This window comes from Octopus bimaculoides, chromosome 11 (assembly GCF_046866305.1).
Source record: "Octopus bimaculoides isolate indiv1 chromosome 11, ASM4686630v1, whole genome shotgun sequence".
Lineage (NCBI taxonomy): Eukaryota > Metazoa > Mollusca > Cephalopoda > Octopoda > Octopodidae > Octopus > Octopus bimaculoides.
Window position 1 is genome coordinate 40,405,973 of NC_142938.1, and position 20,922 is coordinate 40,426,894.

The following is a 20,922-nucleotide window of genomic DNA, read 5'->3' on the forward strand; positions in this document are numbered from 1 at the left end:
CAACATTGTCATTTTAAGACTGTTTTTCCAAGCTTGAATGGGTTGAATGAATGAATCCTCTTCAACACAGCATCCAGTCACTTACTTCCAATGTAAATCATTGATTAGGAGTTTGGCAATGTTTTACAGGCTGGATGCCATTCCTATCACCATCCACTTTACAGTAATAGTACTTACTTTGTTTAACACTTCCTCCCTTGCACCATCAAGCTAATGAATACCATGTTTGTCACAGAATTTTTGTAGTAAGACAGCACAAAGACTGATTACCCATTGCTTTTTCTGGAGTGTTTTTGTTGGCTACAGCCAGTTCTGAGAGGGTGAAAGAAAGAAGAATTGACTCCAGTGCTTAACTGGTACTATATTTATCAACCCTGAATGAATGTAAAGCAAAGTTTATTACAGCAGCATTTGAAGTGAGAGTGCAAAAAACTCTAACAAATACCATAAGGTAGTCTGACACTAACAACTTGACCAATTCAATATGCTACCATTTTATAAACCATGAACCATGGGGGTCATGAATGTCAAAAGTGACTATGACAGGATCTGATCTTAAAACAAAGAGGAGTGTATAGTGGGGATTAGATTTAAAACTGTTAGCTCAGTGATGAGAAACAGGCCCCAGCATATCAGGTGACTTGCCCTGGATTCTGATCAAAAGTATTTCAGTTGTAATTATAAGACCAATGGAATTTTCCATGAGCTTCCTGCCAAAATAAGGTCATAAATATAAGTGTGCAACAATCAGTGCAGAAATTGAGAGAAGTCCCACAAAAGACAGGTAAACAGGATCCTTAGTCACTGCTTGACCTTGGGTTAAAAAGAATGACTTCATCTATAATGCATTTCTCTGAGCACTGACATTCTTAATTCCTACCTCTCACTAACACAAAGATAAGCTATCTAATTCTTAGCCAATATACATACATAATCCACCGCAAGTAATCAGCAATCCAGCTTCTGGTAAATAACTATTGTAATCGTTGTAATGGCTATGTATAAATAAAAGATTTCCTCAAAAACTTCAAATAGAAAATGGTTTTAATATGGGAAAAATACCGTCAAAACCAGCCTAACAAAAATATCAATGACACATCTAACCTGTAATAAAGGGATTTAGTTGGTGTCTTCCTTGTTTTGACACTCTACCAGCATATCAATAATAATATAAATCATTTCTACTATAGGCATAAAGTCTGGAATTTTGAGGGAGAGGGAAAGTCGACTACAGGGACCCCAGTGCTCAACTGGTACTTATTTCATTGACCCTGAAAGGATGAAAGGTATTCTCAACTTCAGACAGACAAAATGCCACAATGCATTTTTCTGGCATGCTAACAATTCTGCTAGCTCGCCATAATAATAATAATAATAATAATAATAATCCTTTCTACTAAAGCACAAGGCCTGAAATTTGTGGGGAGGGGACTAAGTGATTACATTGACCCCAGTACTCCTCTGGTACTTAATTTATTGACCCCGAAAGGATGAACAGCAAAGTTGCTAATAATAATAATAATAATAATAATGGTTTCAATGCAGAACTTGATTGGTACTTTATTTTATCAACCTCCACAAAAGGTTCTAAGGCAAAGTTGACCTCATACCTCATTGAGATTTGAACACAAAACCTACATGGCCAGAGCAAATGCTGCAAGGTATTTTTTACCAGCACTCTAATTATTCTGCCTGTTCACTGCCCTTTATAATAATGGTATTAGATGTAGGCACAAGGTCAGTAATTTCTAAAAGAAGAGGGTCAGTCAATACCATCAACTCCGGTACTAGACTGGTACTTTATCAACCCCAGAAACATAAAAGGCAAAGATGTCCTCTGAGATTTGAACTCAGAATATAAGGAGCCTGAAGAATACCACAAAGCATTTTCCCAAATGCTAATAATGATGATGATGATGATGATGATCAACCACCTATGTAAGGAAGTTTTAGCCCATCGTAGAAGGATGGCACAAATGGATTAATCTCTGAGGTGAGATTCTGAAGGAATTTCTTAATGCATTATATTTCACATGAATGCTAAATTTTACTTTGAAATAACATTTTGTGGATATATTTGTTTCCAATAAATTATCCAGCAGATGTCTTTTTACTCTTTCTATTCAAAATATCAAATTACACAATGCTTTTACATTATTATTTCAGTTTTATTATAATAATAATAATAATGGTTTCTCATTTATGCATAAGGCTAAAAATTTTGAGAAGAGTAAGACAGTCAACTAACTCAACCCCAGGATTTAACTGGTATCATTTATAAACCACCAAAGGATGAAGAGTAAAGTTGACACCAGAAAGATTTGAATTAAGAAATTAAAAAGTCAGAACAAATGCCACAATACATTTAGTTTAAAATTCTTAACAATTCTGCCAACCCACTGCTAATAAAAATAATAATAATGATAATTGGCTGTGTGGTTAGAAGCTTGCTTCCCAACCACATGGTTCTGGATTCAGTTCCGCTGCATGACACCTTGGGCAAGTTTCTTCTACTATAGCCTCAGGCCGACCAAAGTCTTGTCAGTGGATTTGGTAGACGGAAACTGAAATAAGTCCATCATATATGTGTGTATAATGTGTGTGTGTGTGTGTGTGTGTGTGTGTGTGTATTTATATTCTTTCATTTGTTTTAGTCATTTGACTGCAGCCATGCTGGAGCACCACCTTTAGTCGAACAAATCGATCCCGGGACTTATTCTTTGAAAGCCTAGTGCTTATTCTACTATCTCTTTTGCTGAACCGCTAAAATACAGGGATGTAAACACACCAACATTGGTGTCAAGCAATAGCAGGGGCACAAACACAGACACATATGCGTATATATATATATATATATATATACACACATATATATGATGGGCTTCTTTCAGTTTGCATCTACCAAATCCACTTACAAGGCTTTGGACAGCCTGAGGCTATAGTAGAAGACACTTGCCCCAAGGTGCCACACACTGGGACTGAACCTGGAACCATGTGATTGGGAAGCAAGCTTCTTACCACACAGCCACTCCTGTGCTGTATATACACAGGGTTGGTCAAATGTCACCCAAAAGTAAATCAAAATTCAATAAATACATAATATTCAATTTTATTTATTCATTCCAATTATGAAGTCGTTCAAGGACTTCAGTTTGAACAATTTTCATGATGTTTCATATCTAGATGCTTCTATTAAATTCATTCAGTTGTTAAACATAAATAAATCTTGCAATTAAATGGCTTTGATTTACTGTCAGATGACTTTTGGCCAACCTTGTATATATAAGTATATATTTATGTGTGTGTGTATGTTGTGTCTGTGTTTGCCTCCCCCCATCTGTCACCATCATTTGACAACCGATGTTGGTGTGTTTACGTCTCCATAACTTAGCGGTTCGGCAGATGAAACCGTAAGAATAAGCACCAGGCTTACAAAGAATAAGTCCAGAGGTCAATTTCTTCGATTAAAAGGTGGTGCTCCAGCATGGACACAGTCAAATGACTGAAACAAGTGAAAGAATAAAAGAATAATAATAGTATGCCCTGATGTAGTACCAAGAAGTGGCTCTCATGACTTCTAATCTTAACTGATTGGAAGTGTTATCATGTCTTGGTATAAAAAGATGGGCTACAGTAAATATTTTGCTCAAAACCACAGATTTGCTTGTCAGTTGATTGACCTTCACCAAGTGAGCATGTTCGTTAGTGGCTGACGATATGTGCATCTCTGATCATGAGCAGGAGTAGTGGGGAAGCATTATAGCCAGGTGTTGAGAGGAATTCCTTGGTGTTTGAATAATTTAACTCTGGAAACATGGGTGTTTTGTTCATCACCCTTAAACAACCCTCGTTCAAGGACCTTTTGAGTGGGATGAGCTACTCAACCTGAAGAAAATTCTAATAGGGCCCCCGCTTGTCTCTTTGATGGCATGCGCTGCTCTCTCACTCAATAATAATAATAACAATAATAATAATAAAATAAGAATGGTTTCAAATTTTGCTACAATGGCAGCAACTTTGCGAGAGGGGATGAGTTGATTACATGGACACTAGTGTTTAACTAGTACTTATTTTATTGACTCTGAAAAGTTGGAAAGCAAAGTCGACCTTGGCGGAATTTGAACTCAGAATGTAGCAACAGGCTAAATACTACTAGGCATTTCGTCCAGTGCACTAATGATTCTGCCTTAATAAAAATAATGACAATAATGACCAACCATTATGCAATATAGTGTCAATAATTCAGAACAATTATTCAAGAAAGTTTTGTCAGAAGAGTAATAGTAGTAGTAATCTACAACAGAGTACATTGCCACTACCACTGTTACACAGAAAGAAAACAACTGTTGTCCAACTTACTTTCTCAATGGTCAAAATGATCTGACCCTTTTGTTGGGAAGCTTTGAATGTATCTGAAAGAAAGAATACAGAGTGATAATATTGAGAAAATATATATATATATATATATATATATATATATATATATATAATGGGGATACGAAGTAGTGGTGTACATATATCAGATTTACACTTAAGACACTCGTACCAGTGACACGTAAAAGGTACTCATGCCAGTCTTACATCAGAGGCACCAGTGCCAGTGACACATTAAGAGCACCTATACCAGTGGCATGTTAAAGACAGCATGGGAAACAGATGCTAAATGATGATGATGATGGACAAGCCAACGATTGAGCTTTCACATATCCAGTTGATATACAAAAAATATTTGATGACTGCAATCAAATTTCACCCTACTGCCTTCATAAGAGGAAGAACAGCTGAGAGAGAGAGAGAGAGAGAGAGAGAGAGAGGGAGGGAGGGAGGGAGGGAGAGAGAGAGAGAGAGAGAGAGAGAGAGAGAGAGAGAGAGAGAGGGGTGAACAGTCATGGTCAGAATAGTTTTGATCAAGGCACCCCTACCACATCAACATCTGAGGCTTCATAGGGTATCAGATCAAAGGACAAGCAATGCTTTAGTCTTGTTAAAATTTATCTGCACAAAATATTTTAACAATTTTTTGGGACAAGTGAAATTGTAATTGAACCATACTTGATGACTGGTCACCGCGCCAGTGGAGCACTAACAGCACTGTCGAGCGTGTTCATTGCCAGAGCAGCTGTCTGGCTTCCGTGCTAGTGACCCGTAAATAGCACCATTAGAACGTAATCGTTACCAGCGTTGCTTTATAGCACTTGTGCTGGTGGCACGTTAGAAAATCATTTGAGCGAGGTCGTTGCCAGTGCTGCTGGACTGGCTCCTGTGCAGGTGGCACGTAAAAAACATCTTTTTGAGCATGGCCATTGTCAGCACAGTGTGACTGGCCCTCGTGCCGGTGGTACGTAAAAGCACCCACTACACTCTCGGAGTGGTTGGCGTTAGGAAGGGCATCCAGCTGTAGAAACTCTGCCAGATCAGATTGGAGCCTGGTGCAGCCAGTCCTCAGTCAAATCGTCCAATCCATGCTAGCATGGAAAGCGGACGTTAAATGATGATGATGATGATGAATTCCTTATAATATTTAATTAGAAAAATATAAAATGATTTTTTAGATATTGAATGGCTAGGAAGATACATCCAAGTAAAATTGGAATTAAAGGGGTCATAGGTAAAAAATAGTTGAAAAACACTGTTTTATATCATTAAACATGGCTGTAACGCAACATCCAGTAGCCTTAGCTTTAACATCAATAGCTGTGGGGAAGAAAGTGCGATAGTTTTGGGAAAGCAAGTATGGGAGTTGTGGGGAAGGGAGAGTGATAGCTGTGGGAAGAATGTGTGAGTCATAGAAGACTATGTATATTCATATATGTGTGCATATGGTTGTGTGCATGTATTTGTAAACCTGTATATGTATACTCACACACATCCTTGAAAATATATAAATTTGCAAAAAAGCTTATCCAACATGTAAAACAGTAAAGACAAGGAATAAAAGAAAACCATTGGCACAAGTGCCTTTTACATGTCACTGGCAAGGGTAAAAGACACCTGTGCTGGTGACACATTAAGGGTATCCGTGCTGGTGACACTGTTACAAGCACCCATGCTGGTGACACATTAAAGGCTCCCCATGCCAACAACATGTTAAAGGCACCCAGTACACTCTATAGAGTGGTTAGCATTAGGAAAGAGATCCAGCCATAGAAACCAAGGCAGAGCTGACTGGAGCCTGGTGCAGCTCTCCAGCTTACCAATTCCAGTCAAACTATCTAACCCATGCCAGCATGGAAAATGGATACTAAATGATGATGATGATGATATCTGAAAAACTGATGGAGTGAGTAAAGAATATACTTGTAGCAGAAACAGTAACAACAGAAGACACTTACTAAAATGTTTCATCAAGTTGGTAACACAGAGGAGAAAACTATTCATGTTGACTGTCCAATCTTTGTCTACATAATGGAAGCAAAGTATTCGATGGATGCTGGAACTCATTTTATAACCTGTCACATGAAGGAACAATAAAGAATTATTATATGAGCCAATCTGGTTATATGAGATGAAAGACAGAAGCAGCAGCCAAACTACCCTCTACTCCATACTATCTTAACAAAGAAGATAGAATGGTTGCAGAGGGAATTCCTTTCCACATCAACAGAACAATCACAATTTTACTTTATCAGACTGGAGGCTGGTGCAGCCTTCTGGCTTGCCAGTCCTCAGTCAAACCGTCCAACCCATGCCAGCATGGAAAGCAGACGTTAAAATATTATGATGAGTCACTGATTGTACGATTTATATTTAACCATTGTCATCATCATCACCATTTAACATCCATTTTCCATGCTGGCATGGGTTAGACAGTTTGATAGGAGTTGAAGAACTACCCATGTCTGTTTTGGTATGGTTCCTATGGCTGGATGCCCTTTCTAATGCCAATCACTTTACAGAGTATACTGGATGCTTTTACAGAGCACCGGCATGAGTGCTTTTACATGCTGGTGCCACATAAAAGCACCCATGCCAATAGCATGTAAAAAGCACCCAGCACACTCTGTAAAGTGGTTGGTCTTAGGAAGAGCATCCAGCTATAGAAACCATACCAAAACAAACATGGACCCTGGAAAGCTCTTCAGCTGGCCAGCTCCTGTCAAACTGTCCACCCCATGCCAGCATAGAAAATGGATGATGATGGTTAAATATAAATCTTACAATTACAGCAAACACTATGTTTGTTAACACATTTTATTTTAATGTACTTAATGTGCTATATAGTATAAGTAAATGTGATTTGTTTAGCTCTTCTATAAACCAGATAAATCTTCTCTTAGAGAGGATACATATCTCAAGTAACATACATAGATGACAGCCAGACGAAGTGAGATATGCAGAATGAGATTTACTAAGTAAATATACAATGAAACACCTATAATAGATCTGAGTTCAAGATCTTTGAGCTAATAGTAGTTTAATACTATGTCTATTCAGCCATTTCCCTAGTATTATGTCCTGCTCTTGGAAATAGAAATGTATGGACTGAATTATTGGGAGCTTGATCTAAGTGCTACTAATGTAGTCATCAATAACAATGTATAAGGGATAAGGTTTCATTAACTTGCCCTAAATTTGCCCATGGAACACCACATTAGAGATGGCTACAAGCAGGTTTATCATTTTTGAATATTGCATCATTTCACTTGGAAGTATGGGAATAATCAATTAAAACGAGTTGAAAAGGTCTGAAAATTTGAATATTGGAGGGAATCTTCGCCCCAGAGTTGACTGATACCTTCCATTTCTGATGATAAACTACACCAAAACAGCAATATAATAGTAATAGCTGTTTTTTAGTTAGGTTAACAAGTAATGTGGCTTGTCCAATACCTCTGGCAGAATATTTATGACAGAGTAATGCTAAAAGGTTAAGACTTCTATTAGAGATAATTCTTCCTCTAGATATAAAATAAAATGGATACTAAAAAATAGCATAACAGGGGTGAAATAACTGAGTGGAAACTATATTAGACTGTTTAATTAGTATGTCTTTTGACAGGACACTGTAGTTAATACTGGTTCTATGGAGCTCTTTGGCTTGTGAAAGCATTAAATAACTTATATGGAACTTATTGTCAGTGGTATGGTGCTGCATTGCATTGAATAAAGCCCTGTGAAGTTGTGCATCAAAATTAAATATGCTCAGGTGTATATGTAATATAATAACAATGGACTTAATGTATACAATGCTCAGGTGTACTACAACTCATCAGGAATGGTAGCCAAAATTGCAAGTACAATACACAGAAAGTAAACAGTGAATGAAGGGCAGGGAGGACATCAGGTGTACTATTAGTGAATTTCAAGAAGCATGGAAGTTTTGAAAGATGCAGTGTCCTGATAGCTAACAATTGAAATGAGTAGTTTATTCCATGCTTCAGTGATTTTGAGAGTGGAGAAATATTTCTGAAAGTTATGGGTGCTGTGTTGTTTTGTGATTTTGTAAGGATGTCCACAAGTGTTTGACATATGGAATTCAAAAAGGCACTGAAAGTTGTTTTCAGAAAGATGATGGGTAATTTTGTGGGTATTTTCCAAGTCAGTTGCTTGGGAAGCAAGATGTTCAGAGCATGGTAGATGCCTGAAGGTAGGTATTCATCTGGTTGCACATTTCTAAATTTCTAAGCAATTTCCAGGAGATTCATATCTTGAGCAAGATAAGGGTTCCAGACTGGTGATACAAATTCTAAGTGTGGATGTACCATAGCCATATTAAGTTTTAAATAGCTGAAGAGCAGCTGACAAAGGTTTTACTGAGTGATGCTAAGATACCCTCAGCCTTCTTGACAATTTTAGAAACAAGGTTTGTCAACACTGTTAACTATAATATCCAGGTCACCTTCACTAGTAGACTTATGAAGTTGTGAAATAAGATTAAATGAGTTGAGGAAGTAATTGAGGGAAAAGCGTTGGTTAATAAAAACAAGAAGCTGTTGTGAAATCAACTCCATGACAATATATAAAGGCCCCATAATTTACAAGTTTGCAACAGTGAGAACTTACCAGTAGCAGTGATTGCACGTTGGAGTTCAAAAGAGTTTAGAGAACCAGTTTTATTGGCATCAAATGTTTGGAAAATTCTCTGGTAATAGAAATGAAATGTAATGAAGAATTGTATTACAATTTGCACAAGAGTGGAGTTGAGAATAAGCTACAGGCAAACACTTGTTAAAATACCAGAATTTGCCAGTCATCTCAGAATGGAAAAAAATCAATGCAAATGTAATTTACAAACATGTAATTTATATAACACATAAACATGTAGAGATATTGGTACCAAGTATTTGATTAACTCAAAGAGTATTAGATTGACATGGTGAAATGCATCTTGGTTGAGGCAGCTTAAGAATGACCTTCAAACCGTAATGTCTGTTAGGTTTCATAATAACGAGAAAAATGCTTTTCTGAAACTTTATTGACGTTATTAAAACTTGAAATAATACCCCACCCATGTCATGAGGAAATTATGGCATCAACAATGCCATAGGTTTGCTCAATGTAGCAATACAGACAAATTTTCCCCAACAAACTCCATATAAAGTTTAAAATGGAAACTTCATATTTAAAGAGTTAAAATTTTATCACAGCACCCACTCTCATTAAATAATGATTGAAATGTTTATTTGCTGAGATATTTCTATACTTTGACCTGTTCAAGCAGAATTAATCAAAAGATGGAGTAAACCATCAAGCAGCAATACCATTAATACAGATCTGCCAGGTAGCATGTTCTCTTCTAACATGGTTGGCTGTTGATGTTGTTATTGTGACATTTCAGTATTGTTACAGACTGATTGCAAGATACTCCTGAAGTCTAAAAACAGTGCAGGTAGGAATTCAAGGAGTTTACCTAAAAAAGATAATACATAATAAAATGCCTTTGTCCAGTAAGCAGCCAGCCACCATCCTCTACTCTATAAGATATATCCACTTCCTTTGTAAATATAAGGATACATGTCCAATAAAAAGGCTGCAACATGAATACACAGAGGTATAGTGAACATACAAAACAACAGAGGGAAGATGAGAGCAAACTTGTCTCCTTGACATATCGAACCATAACAAAAGTAAATGAACAAGGAATAATTGCAATGAAACTGGGAAAAAAAAGAAATGTAAGAAATATTTGGGAAACAATAAAAGCATCGAAAAGCTGGAATATTTACCCGCCATGCAAGAATATAACTCCATAAAACAAGGAATTCTGAAAAGCCAATCTTTCCAGAATTGTTTGTCTGAGAAAAAGAGTTAAGGATTTTGGTACTTGAAACAGATCATGAATGGTATTTTGATGTTTGTAGAAGAGGGGGCTTTGGAAGATCATAGAGAAGTTCAGCTGCCTAGATAAATTTATTGGCATGGTGTGACAGTTCCATGATGGCATGCTCACTTGAGTACTGGACAGTGGAGATTCTTCCAATGCATTCTCAGTCACTAACAGAGTCAAGCAGGGCTGTGTACTTGCACCTATGCTGTTTGACATGATGTTCTCAACCATACTGTCAAATGCCTCTTGTAACAACAATGAAATCAGCATCAAGATCAGATTCAAGCTGATGGCAAACTCCTCAACCTGCAGAGGCTACAGGCCAAGACCAAGGTGGAAGAGGACTCAGTGAGCAACTTCCTGTTTGCAGATGACTGCACATTCAATGTCGCTACAGAAGCCTTGATGCAGCAGAGCATGAAGTGCTTTTCTACTGCCTGCAGCAACTTTGGCCTAACAATCAGTACTTGGAAGACAGAGGTCGTACACTAACCTACCACACAGAAGAATATGGAACCAGCTATCATTGGTGAAGGAGAAACTTGAAGATTGTGGATAAGTACCTTGGTAGCACACTTTCCAGATCTGTGAACATTGACAATGAAGTTGATACACGCACTGCCAAGGGAAGTTCAATATTCTGGCAGCTATGTGAATTAGTGTGGGAAAGGAGAGATATTAGGTCTCCAAGTTGAAGGTGTACCAAGCAGTTGTACTACCTATGCTACCGTATACCTGCAAGACTTAGGCAGTTTATGAATGCTACGCCAAAAAGCTAAATAGCTTCCACATGAACTGCCTGAGAAGGCTGTTGAAAATCACCAGGTGAGACAAGGTCCCAGACACAGAGGTCCTCACTTGAGGTGATCTACTAAGCATTTATATACTGTTGAGGAGAGCACAAGTCAGGTGGGGAGATTACCTTGTTTGAATGCCTAACACATGACTCCCCAAGAGACTGTTTTACCATGAACTGCTGAAAAGCAAGCACATGCAGGGTGGACAGAAAAAGTGCTTCTTGGATACACTCAAGAGCCTTGAGATCAACCCTGACACCTGGAAAATTCAAGTGTAAGACTGCACTGCCAGGCAAATCTACACCAACAGAGGTGTCACCTCCTATGAACAGAACTGGATTGCAGGGGCACAAAGAAGATACAAACTGCACAATTCCAGAGCTTACTTCTTCCTCTTCAGTCCCAGCAGACCACCAGTGCCCAACCTACAGAAGAGCCTTCTAAGAATACATTGGACTGATTGGTCATAGCCAGATACATGCCCTGACTTCTCCCATATTATGTCTTTGGTCATCATAGACGACAAATTAATAATAAATAGAAAAGCATGGCTGGGGGAGTTAACAGGAGTCTTGATAAACAGCTGAGAGCTTAGTGATTTGTATTTTATTAATGTTATGATGTGCCCATGACCAAGACATTTAGTTCTACGTAAACCCAGCTCATTTAGATGCTCAGAGGTACAACAACAAATATTTTAATTCACAACTGTAAGTAGAAGCATCATTATAAAATTGGATCTATGGGCCTTCAGTATGTTCATTGTAATAATGGTTATCTGCAACAGACTGGCATCTTATAGGATAAAATTCATCTTGTCTGATTAATGATACAAACTAGATATGAGCAGAAGTCTATAAAAGGAATAATGGTTTCAAATTTTGATACAAGGCCAGCACTTTTGAGAGAGAGGAAGTGGAAATTGATTACATTGATTCCAGTGCTCATTTGGTACTTATTTTATCAACTCTGGAAGGATGAAAGACAAAGTCAACTTCAGCAGCAACTGAACTCAGAATGTAAAGAGTCAGAAGAAATGCTGCTAAGCATTTTGTCCAACATAATGATTCTATCAGCTTGCCACCTTGGAAATAACAATGATGTTAGTAGTCTGAAGGCAGGCATTATTGTGGGTCAGTCCATAATAATAAACTGGAAAGAAGTTGTTGTATGATCACATTTCTGTTGCCAAAATTATAACTGAAATTGAACTCACAAAAACTATGAAATAAAGTTTTCTTTTAACTAGGTACAAGTGAATTTTCATAAGAAACTTGAATGAGTCAAATGTATTGCATATTATCAGCTTCTTAAATTTTATCGACTCTAGATGGTTGAAAGACATAGTTGCGTCCTCGTCTTGTCATTGTGTGAAAGTTATAATCAAGTGTCATCATACAAGCAATGTCATTCACATCCAATCTTCCATGAAAACATGCCCATCATCATCACACATCTGTTTTTCATGCTGTCATGAGTTGGATGATTTGACTGGAGTTGGTAAGGCCAGGGGTTGTACCAGGCTCAATTATCGGTTCTGGCATGGTTTCTATGGATGGATGCCCTTTCTAATGCCAGCCACTGCACAGTGTGTTCTGGGTACTCTTTATGTGGCATCAGCACTGGTATCAATTCTGCTGTGGTGGACAGGTCTTCTTGAGTACAGCAATGCACCAGATATCTCAGTTCTTTGTCATCTCCTTTGTAAGGCTCAGTATCTTGAGATCTGCCTTCAATATTTTATTCCATGTCTTCCTGGGTCCCCTGCTTCCACAAATCCATCCACTTTAAGTAACTGGTGCTTTTGTATGCAACTGTCGACATTCATAAGTTTCACATGCAAACCAGCACAATCTTCTCTCTTGCACACTGCATTTAATTCCTGTTATGCCCAACTTCTTCCTCAATTGGAGAACTATCATCTTGTCTGGAAACAAGTGAGGGATGGAGACAAGAAGGATATCCAACTGTAGAAAATTTGCCTCAACAACTTCTGTTGTTCCCATACAAGAATGGAAAAGTGTACCTTAAAACAATGACGAGGAAGATGACGAAATGATGATGATTTAGTTTGGCGCCCCCTAACATTTCTGCCAACTTGCAATGACAAATAAATATTGTATGAAAGGATACATCCATGAGAAAGACAAAATTCTTGCATGTATCCAAGCCAGTGTAGTGATAAGGGCTATCTGAAATACACAGTAAAAAAAAAGAAAGTAAACTAATATTTAAAGAATAAAAGAATACAAATATTAAAGCTAAAATGCTATCTTTGATCCCAAACCAAAGATCAATCTAGCTATGAAATAATGTGCCAATTTCTCAAGTGAAGAGGCAATTTATATTATACATGTTTTTCTCTCCTTTATTTTCTACCGTTTAATTAAAAAATGGTTAAGTAGATCAGACAAGAATTCAAATACACTTGATAGTGTTTCATTGTGTTACTGGGGCTTCACACTTTATTTTTCATGATCTCAGTTCACCCAGGTACAGGTGAATATGCACCAGCTTATCTGGGAGTTACAGATCAGCGTCGTCTCCAAGAAGAAAAATTTATCTTTTGTATGCTTCTTGCTATGAAAACAAAACTACTCACTGGTCCTTGAGAGGAATATATATTGCTTGTGTTTATTCTAGTATATGCTTGATAGACATGAGCTATGCAAATGCAGAAAGAAAAAAGACGGCAAAAGTAATTACAAAATGAAACACTGACTAACCATGTTTAAATTCTTCATCCAAGATATTGTGTAATTCAAAGGAATCAATTTCCATATCCTGTAAACATCAAAACAAACGCATCAAATAATTGTGTCTTAAGACACATGCAATCCATACCAGCATGAGAAAGCAAACATAAAAACATTGATGATGATAAGTGATTTCTAAAAACAGAAAAGCTTTAAATTATAATGGTTTCTTTTTAATCTAGCTATCTGTGTATGTATCAGGCTGAATAAAAAGTAAGCAACATTTTGAAACGTGAATTTTATTACAATATATTTCAACAATACGGAAATTTTATTCATCAAAGTAAGTACCATTACAATCAACACATTTTTGCCAACAAGTTACAAGTTTGTTTATTCCGATAACATAAAAATTTAGAGTTCTGAAGCTGATGAACTCTTTGAACGCACTTTCAGCATCAGTTTTTCTAACTCCCCACGCAGGAAACCATCAAGGTGGTTGAAAAGTGGTAGTCGGTAGGAGAAAGGTCCGGGGAATAAGCTGGGTAGGGAAGAACTTTGTAGCCAGGTTCCCTCAACTTCTGGAGCGTCATTAGTGAAACCTGTGGTCGAGCATTGTCATAAAGAATGATTGGTCCTCTTCTGTTGACCAGTCTGGGATGGAGGAGTAGCAGTTTTTCATTCATTTTGGCAATTTCATGGCAATATGTTTCTGCAGTAATAGTTTTTCCAGGTTTTAAGAAGTTATAGTGGATGAGTCCAGCAGTACACCACCAAACAGTCATCATAACCTTCTTTTTCAAGAGCTCAGGTTTAGGGAAGGTTTTTGGTGCTTCATTTTGGTCCAAACACTGTGAAGAATCCACTTTTCATCACAAGTTACAATACGGTCAAGAAATGGATCGGTCTGGTTACGGAGAAGAAGCAATGAGCAAATTTCATATCTGTGCATTTTCTGATTTTCATTCAAATCATGTGGTACCCATTTGTTGAGCTTTTTTGGTTTTCCGATTGCATGCAAACAGTTGCAGGCAGTTTTCTGGCTAACTTGAAGTTCTTTTGCCAGTTCTCAAGTGATTTTACGTGAATCTTTCTCAATGATCTTTAATTGACCGTCATCGATGACAGACGGGCGTCCACTACACTCACGATCTTCAAGGCTCAGGTCCCCACTGTGAAATTGTTTAAACCATTTTCGAGCTGACCACTCACTGGTCATTTCTTCACCAAACATTTCGTTAATATCGCGATCAGTTTCAGCTGCTTTACGTCCTTTTTGAAGTTGAATAGCAAAATTGCTCGAATATCCTGCTTTGACAGTTCCACTTCAGATGGTTGTAACAGTGAAAAAAATATCAATGTTAATTTATTGATGCATTTGGGCAAGTCTATGTATTATCAGACAATTGCAAAAAAATGCTTAAAAAAATTCAAAACTTTGTAAAAATCTGTACAAATTCTTCCGTGTTCAAAACATTGTTTACTTTTTACTCAACCTGATATATACATGCGTATGCAGTGTCACACAAACACACATTTATATATGTAGATGCTGGCGAGGCTGCATGATAAGAAGTTTGCTTTCCAACCACAAGGTTCTGTGATGAGTTCCACTGTGTGGCACCTCGAGCAAGTCTCTTCTACTATTGCCTTAAGCTGCCCAAAGCCTTATAAGTGGATTTGGTAGCCAGAAACTGAAAGAAACCCGTCATATATATATATATATATGTGTGTGTGTGTGTGTTACTGTCTCTTTGTCATGACATTGCATAATAGTTGTAAACAAGTATCACCATAATGCAAGCAGTGTCCTTCATTTCCAATATTGTCTGTAAGCATGTCGAGTCATGGGGAAATATTAACTTACTTAGAAACAGGTGAAGTTTGGTGACAGATGGATATCCACCCATAGAAAACCTACCACAAATTCTGTCTGACCCATGTGAGCATGGAAAAATAGACATAAAAAGGATGATATGATATATATTGCATGTGTACATGTATATGGTTTCATATATTTATATATACATACATATATACACAAGTGTGAATTGTGCATGCAGGCATGTTTTTTAGGCAAAACATTTTAGTCACCAATAGTATACAGGCAGTGATATTCTTTGTTCTGTAGTGAATCTGCTAAGTAGTCTCTGTGCAATATCTAATGGTTAACCCTTTAACAGTTAAACTGGCCATAATTGGCCTAAATATTCTACGTGTTTCATGTTCACACTGGCCAGATCCAGCCTCTCACATCTACCATACAATGTCAGTCTAAAATAAACACTGACATCATCAAAATCTTGAAGCAACAAGATAATGCATGGTCAATTCAAAACAATATGAATAAATAAGTGTTACATTTGACAGAATAATTCAAATGCTAAAGGGTTAATATAGTTAAGTTTAAATCAAATTGGAGAGGAATTAGATGTTATTGATAATCACATTACTAGACATGATGAAATGACTGAATAGGTTTAGAACAGAACAAAACAGGATTCATACCTCACCCGATATTCGATAGAAATGTTCTTTGAAACACTCTGTATCTTTTTCATCAATGAAGTCTTTTGGAGGTTGGCTGACAAGGGAAGGAATGTTGTCTGCTGGTCTAATTGGATAGAAAATAAATTAAATGAATATTGAAGTATTTCATATTCAATTTGAAATTATCAACTCATCATCATCATCATCATTGCCACTAACTCACTGTCATCATCAGTAACTCTTCCTCTTAATCATCATCATTATTACTAACAAGTTAGAAGCATGGCCCATATACAGCTGCTTGACCTGCTAGAAATAGCTACCCAATATCCCTCAAATGACACCCTACTATCTTAAAAGGGGAGAGAGATCTGCATCTAAGATAACAGAATCCTAAATATGTAATACCTAAAACAAAAATTAGATGCTCCCAATTTACATTCCTTTGATCAGAGGTCTTCACAATCAGAGTTTCCTTATATCATTATCATCACCATTGTTACCCTCACCAACATCATTATGCATTTAAAATCTACATGATTTGTGCTTGAGAAGACCTGTCCATCACAGCAAAAATAAAGTCCTAAAAACATTATGTTTATGTTGGACCCTCCTCTATGGTACAACACAACTTCTGTAATCACTTGAGAACAGAATCAACACATATTGAATCTCTTCCATTCTTTGATTCTTCTATAATTTTAAAAATCACTATTTCTTCTTCCTGGATCAGGTGAGAGAAACAGTAATTTAAAAAAATTAATATCTTAGTAATATCATGTTTTTCTCTATTCTATTTGTCAATGACCAAAGGTGATACTTGTGATGCAAATGATGCTGGCATTAGAAGTACACATGCATTTAAGTTGGCTAGACAATCAATTGTTTTAACTTTGTTGCTGATTTATATAATACCATACTACCATGTCAGAAAACTAAAAGAAAACCTTATTTGAGATGTATGGTATAGCCATCAAAAATATTAGATCAGTTGCCTGTACAATACAGATATGTTTATGCAGAGCTAACTAGAATTAGTCAAGATCACAATGTCACTTTAGTGTTCCATGATAAAAGGGCTATATTGTACTTTATATCAAAAGTATGAAATACTGCAATACATAACAACTGTTCAAATTAATCAACATGGGCAATAACATTTTCTATACAAAAGCATTTGTCAATCAAGATGTTTTTTTACCAATATGTGGAACCTAGGACAAATGTTTTCTACTATAGTCTTGGGTTGAACAAAGCCTTGTGAGCAGATTTGGCAGGCAGAAACTGAAAGAAGCCTATACATACATATATATATAATAGGCATAGGCATAAATGTGTAGTAAAAAGTTTGCTTCCAAACCACATGGTTCTGGGCTTATTTCCTTCCGCTGCATAGCTCCAGGCTGACCAAAGCCTTGTGAGCAGATTTGATAGATGGTAACAACTGGAAGCTGGTCGTATATGTATGCATGTGAGTGTGTGCACACATTCATGTTAGTGTGTGTGTGTGTGTACGCATGTTTGTGTGTCTCGACATCACACAATAGTTGTAAATGAATGTCACGGTTATACAAGCAGTGTCCTTTGTTTTCAATCTTCTGTGTAAACATGTCCAGTCATGGGGATATATTATCTTGTTTTGAAATAAATAAGGGTTGGTGACAGGAAGTGCATCTGGTCATAGATAATCTACCTTAATGAATTCTATCTAACCAATGAAAGCACAGAAAAGTGAACATTAAAATGATAAAGATAATCACAGTCTAAAATCCTTACTTCTTTTATCAACCTCTTCATATGATAGTTTTGTTTCTAATCTTTATTACCATTATACTAAAGGGGATGGCATATTTTTGTGACTAAGAAAACTTACTCCACAATATTTGTTTTTTCCATAAAGAATCTGATGAGAAAACTTGCTTCTAAGTTGGCTTCATATGTACAGGGTAGCACAATATATTCTCCAGGTTTCAATGCAAACCGCTTCACAACTTGGCGACCATTCATAAAAGCATCAACACTGGCAACACTTGTATATTTTTTAAAGAATTCATATTGCAATGGAAGAGCATGGTGGAGATCATTCTGGCAAAAATGAAATTTTAAAAATGTGGTTAAGTATTCACTATAGCAAAACAGAAAAATATTATAATACTATTTGAAAAAATTTATTTCTCTTCACCACTCAACAAATACACAATCACAAACACACATTAATCTTTCTATACCAACTTACCTGAAACTGCTCCTGGTTCTAAGATACAATCTCCTTATTTTAAAATGATCTAAATTAAAAACTTTTCAGCAAAATTTCGTATAAGTTTATGTTCCAAATATTTATTAATTAAGACAACTATTTTACTCAATTTTTCATCATTCTAAAAATTAATTGAAACAAAAGCAATGTATTGTATTTCAAAAGAATTACAATGTCAAATAAAACAGTAAAATAGCACAGCAGCGATTAACTCGTTTCAAATTGCGACAGCTATTTCAAAGGGACGTGACTCTACGTTAAGAACAACATAAGTCACTGACAATTAGTGATCCAAATTTTATGAGCCTAAGTGTAGCCACTAACATTGAGTGACTCATCTAAACTCAGTTCAGTAACCCATCCCCAAACTGACAACACTCAAACTTATGGGCTGTGTGAAGATGCAATAAACAATGAAGTAAGAATTTGCTAATGAAGCACAATTCAAAAATGGTTATTGACAAAGTCTGAATACACGACTCATGTAGTCATCATCGTTTTTATTTAATGTCTGTTTTCCAAGTTGGATAATTTGATAAGAGCCGGCCAGCCGGAGAGCTGTCCAAGCCCCAATTGTCTGTTTTGGCATGGTTTCAATGGCTGGATACCCTTCCTAACGCTAACCACTTTACAGAGTATGTCAGGGTGCTTTTCATGTGCTACTGCCATGGATGCTTTTATGTGGCACTGTCACAAGTGCATTTACATGGCATCAGCACGAGTGCATTTTCTGTGGCACAAGTACGAGTGCATTGTGTAATATCTTCTGAATGCATGGTCCATATTTCAGAACGACTGTGGTTCTGAAAGTGTGGGGAGATCCATACATGGGAGGAAATATATTCGAGAGAAATATCAGTGAAGATAACTGAACAGGCTAAATTCAAAGTTCCATTGTTATCTCTATGACATTACAGTTATTGCTTTCTTTTTTCTTTCCATGAACCATTCACAGACTTTTGTAAATTAAATAACATGGGGGTGAGGGTAAGACATAAAATTGCTACTTCAAAAGGAGGAATGGCAATTAAAAAAAAAAATCAAATTGTTTGAGCTGTGGTTCAGTAATAGATACATTTTTATATAAATACCTTCCTATCCGTTTGTGGTTTCAGGTTCAATCCCACAGTGGAGAATCTTAGGCAAGAGTCTTCTATTATAACTCTAGACCAACCCAAGCATTATGAGTGGATTTTGTAGAGGGAAACTGAAAGTGCCAGTCGTGTGTATGTGTGTGATGTCTGTGAGTTAGTTTACATTTACACTCTCCAAATGCTGTGAACTACAAGTAATGTTGCTAGCAGTTCCCCTGTCATTAAATCATTTGGTTGCTTTGAAGAAGTTGCATGAAAAATATGTAAAGTTAGTGACAAGAAGGACATTAGCTGTAATCCATACTAGCTTATTAAAAAGCAGGTAAACAAATGAACAAACCTTATAAATTACAAATCCTATGTATTGTAAGCAAGGGTTCTTCAGCTTGATTCTTCTGCAGTCTTTCTGTGCAAGCTGTAGGATGACACTACAGTGAGTGTCATCATCTTCATCAGAATCACTGAGAATCATGCGATACTGAGGGTTACTCCAGTGCGTAGCTGCAAAAGAAAAGAAAATTGAAATAATCTGATTATGATATATAATGAAAAGAAAAGAAAGTCATCAAAATTGGTTAAGTTAATTAACTTGGTTATTTTATATTATAATATCAAACATAGTGGTTATAAAAAGTTACTGTAATATTGTCATCAGACGTTATGTGAAAATACCAATTTCCAAATTCTATTTAGTAATTTATGAACTCATTTATTTATTTTATTTGATTAAAGCCAAACACTATTACTACTACTACTACTACTACAATAACAACAGTGATTTGTGTGACAACATTCATTTTAAGTCAAGGCTGTCAGAAATTTTTGTTTTCCTACATCTTTTAACTTTGAATACTTACTAGAGCAGGATGGTCTTCCTCCAGCAGAGAAGCCTTTGTACCATCTATTATGGAATTCCACTGCAAACCATGTCCTAGGCATGTTCATTGGAGCATCAGGGGATAAATTACAGATATTCAATGTGTCAAAATGAGCTTTAAAATCATTGAAGTCCATCCTGAAGGAAAAATAACAAAAAAAAGTGAAAGATTCAGTAAACATTAGAAGTGTTGAAAGTGAATTGAACAAAGAAGATGGAATATACAAGGGAGTGCTGAAAAGTTGCTGGTTTTTGGTAAAAGAAAATACAGGAGGATCAGTTAATTATGATCTTATTTAACATATTCCTATCTCAGATTCACACACTTATTGCAGCAGTCCTTTAGTTTTTCGAAGCTCTGTAAGAGAACTAGGAAGGCTGTGCCTCCAACCAGGCCTTTCATGATACCCTTAAAGCCAGGAACTTTTCAGTACCCCTTCATAA

General features: G+C 36.6%; 1 protein-coding gene across 1 annotated transcript in view; it reads right to left on the minus strand.

Annotated features, from left to right (window-relative positions):
• LOC106880239 (calpain-9) overlaps positions 1–20,922 on the minus strand; it is a 56,753-nt gene that overhangs the window by 7,289 nt on the left and 28,542 nt on the right. The window contains exons 8-17 of the mRNA XM_014930105.3: positions 20,459–20,616; positions 19,942–20,102; positions 18,124–18,335; positions 16,269–16,374; positions 13,791–13,848; positions 13,198–13,256; positions 10,167–10,235; positions 9,004–9,082; positions 6,333–6,449; positions 4,360–4,412 (exon numbers count right to left, since the gene is read on the minus strand). Coding sequence (XP_014785591.2) covers positions 4,360–4,412; positions 6,333–6,449; positions 9,004–9,082; positions 10,167–10,235; positions 13,198–13,256; positions 13,791–13,848; positions 16,269–16,374; positions 18,124–18,335; positions 19,942–20,102; positions 20,459–20,616 — 1,072 coding nt within the window. The remainder of the gene's footprint in view (positions 1–4,359; positions 4,413–6,332; positions 6,450–9,003; positions 9,083–10,166; positions 10,236–13,197; positions 13,257–13,790; positions 13,849–16,268; positions 16,375–18,123; positions 18,336–19,941; positions 20,103–20,458; positions 20,617–20,922) is intronic.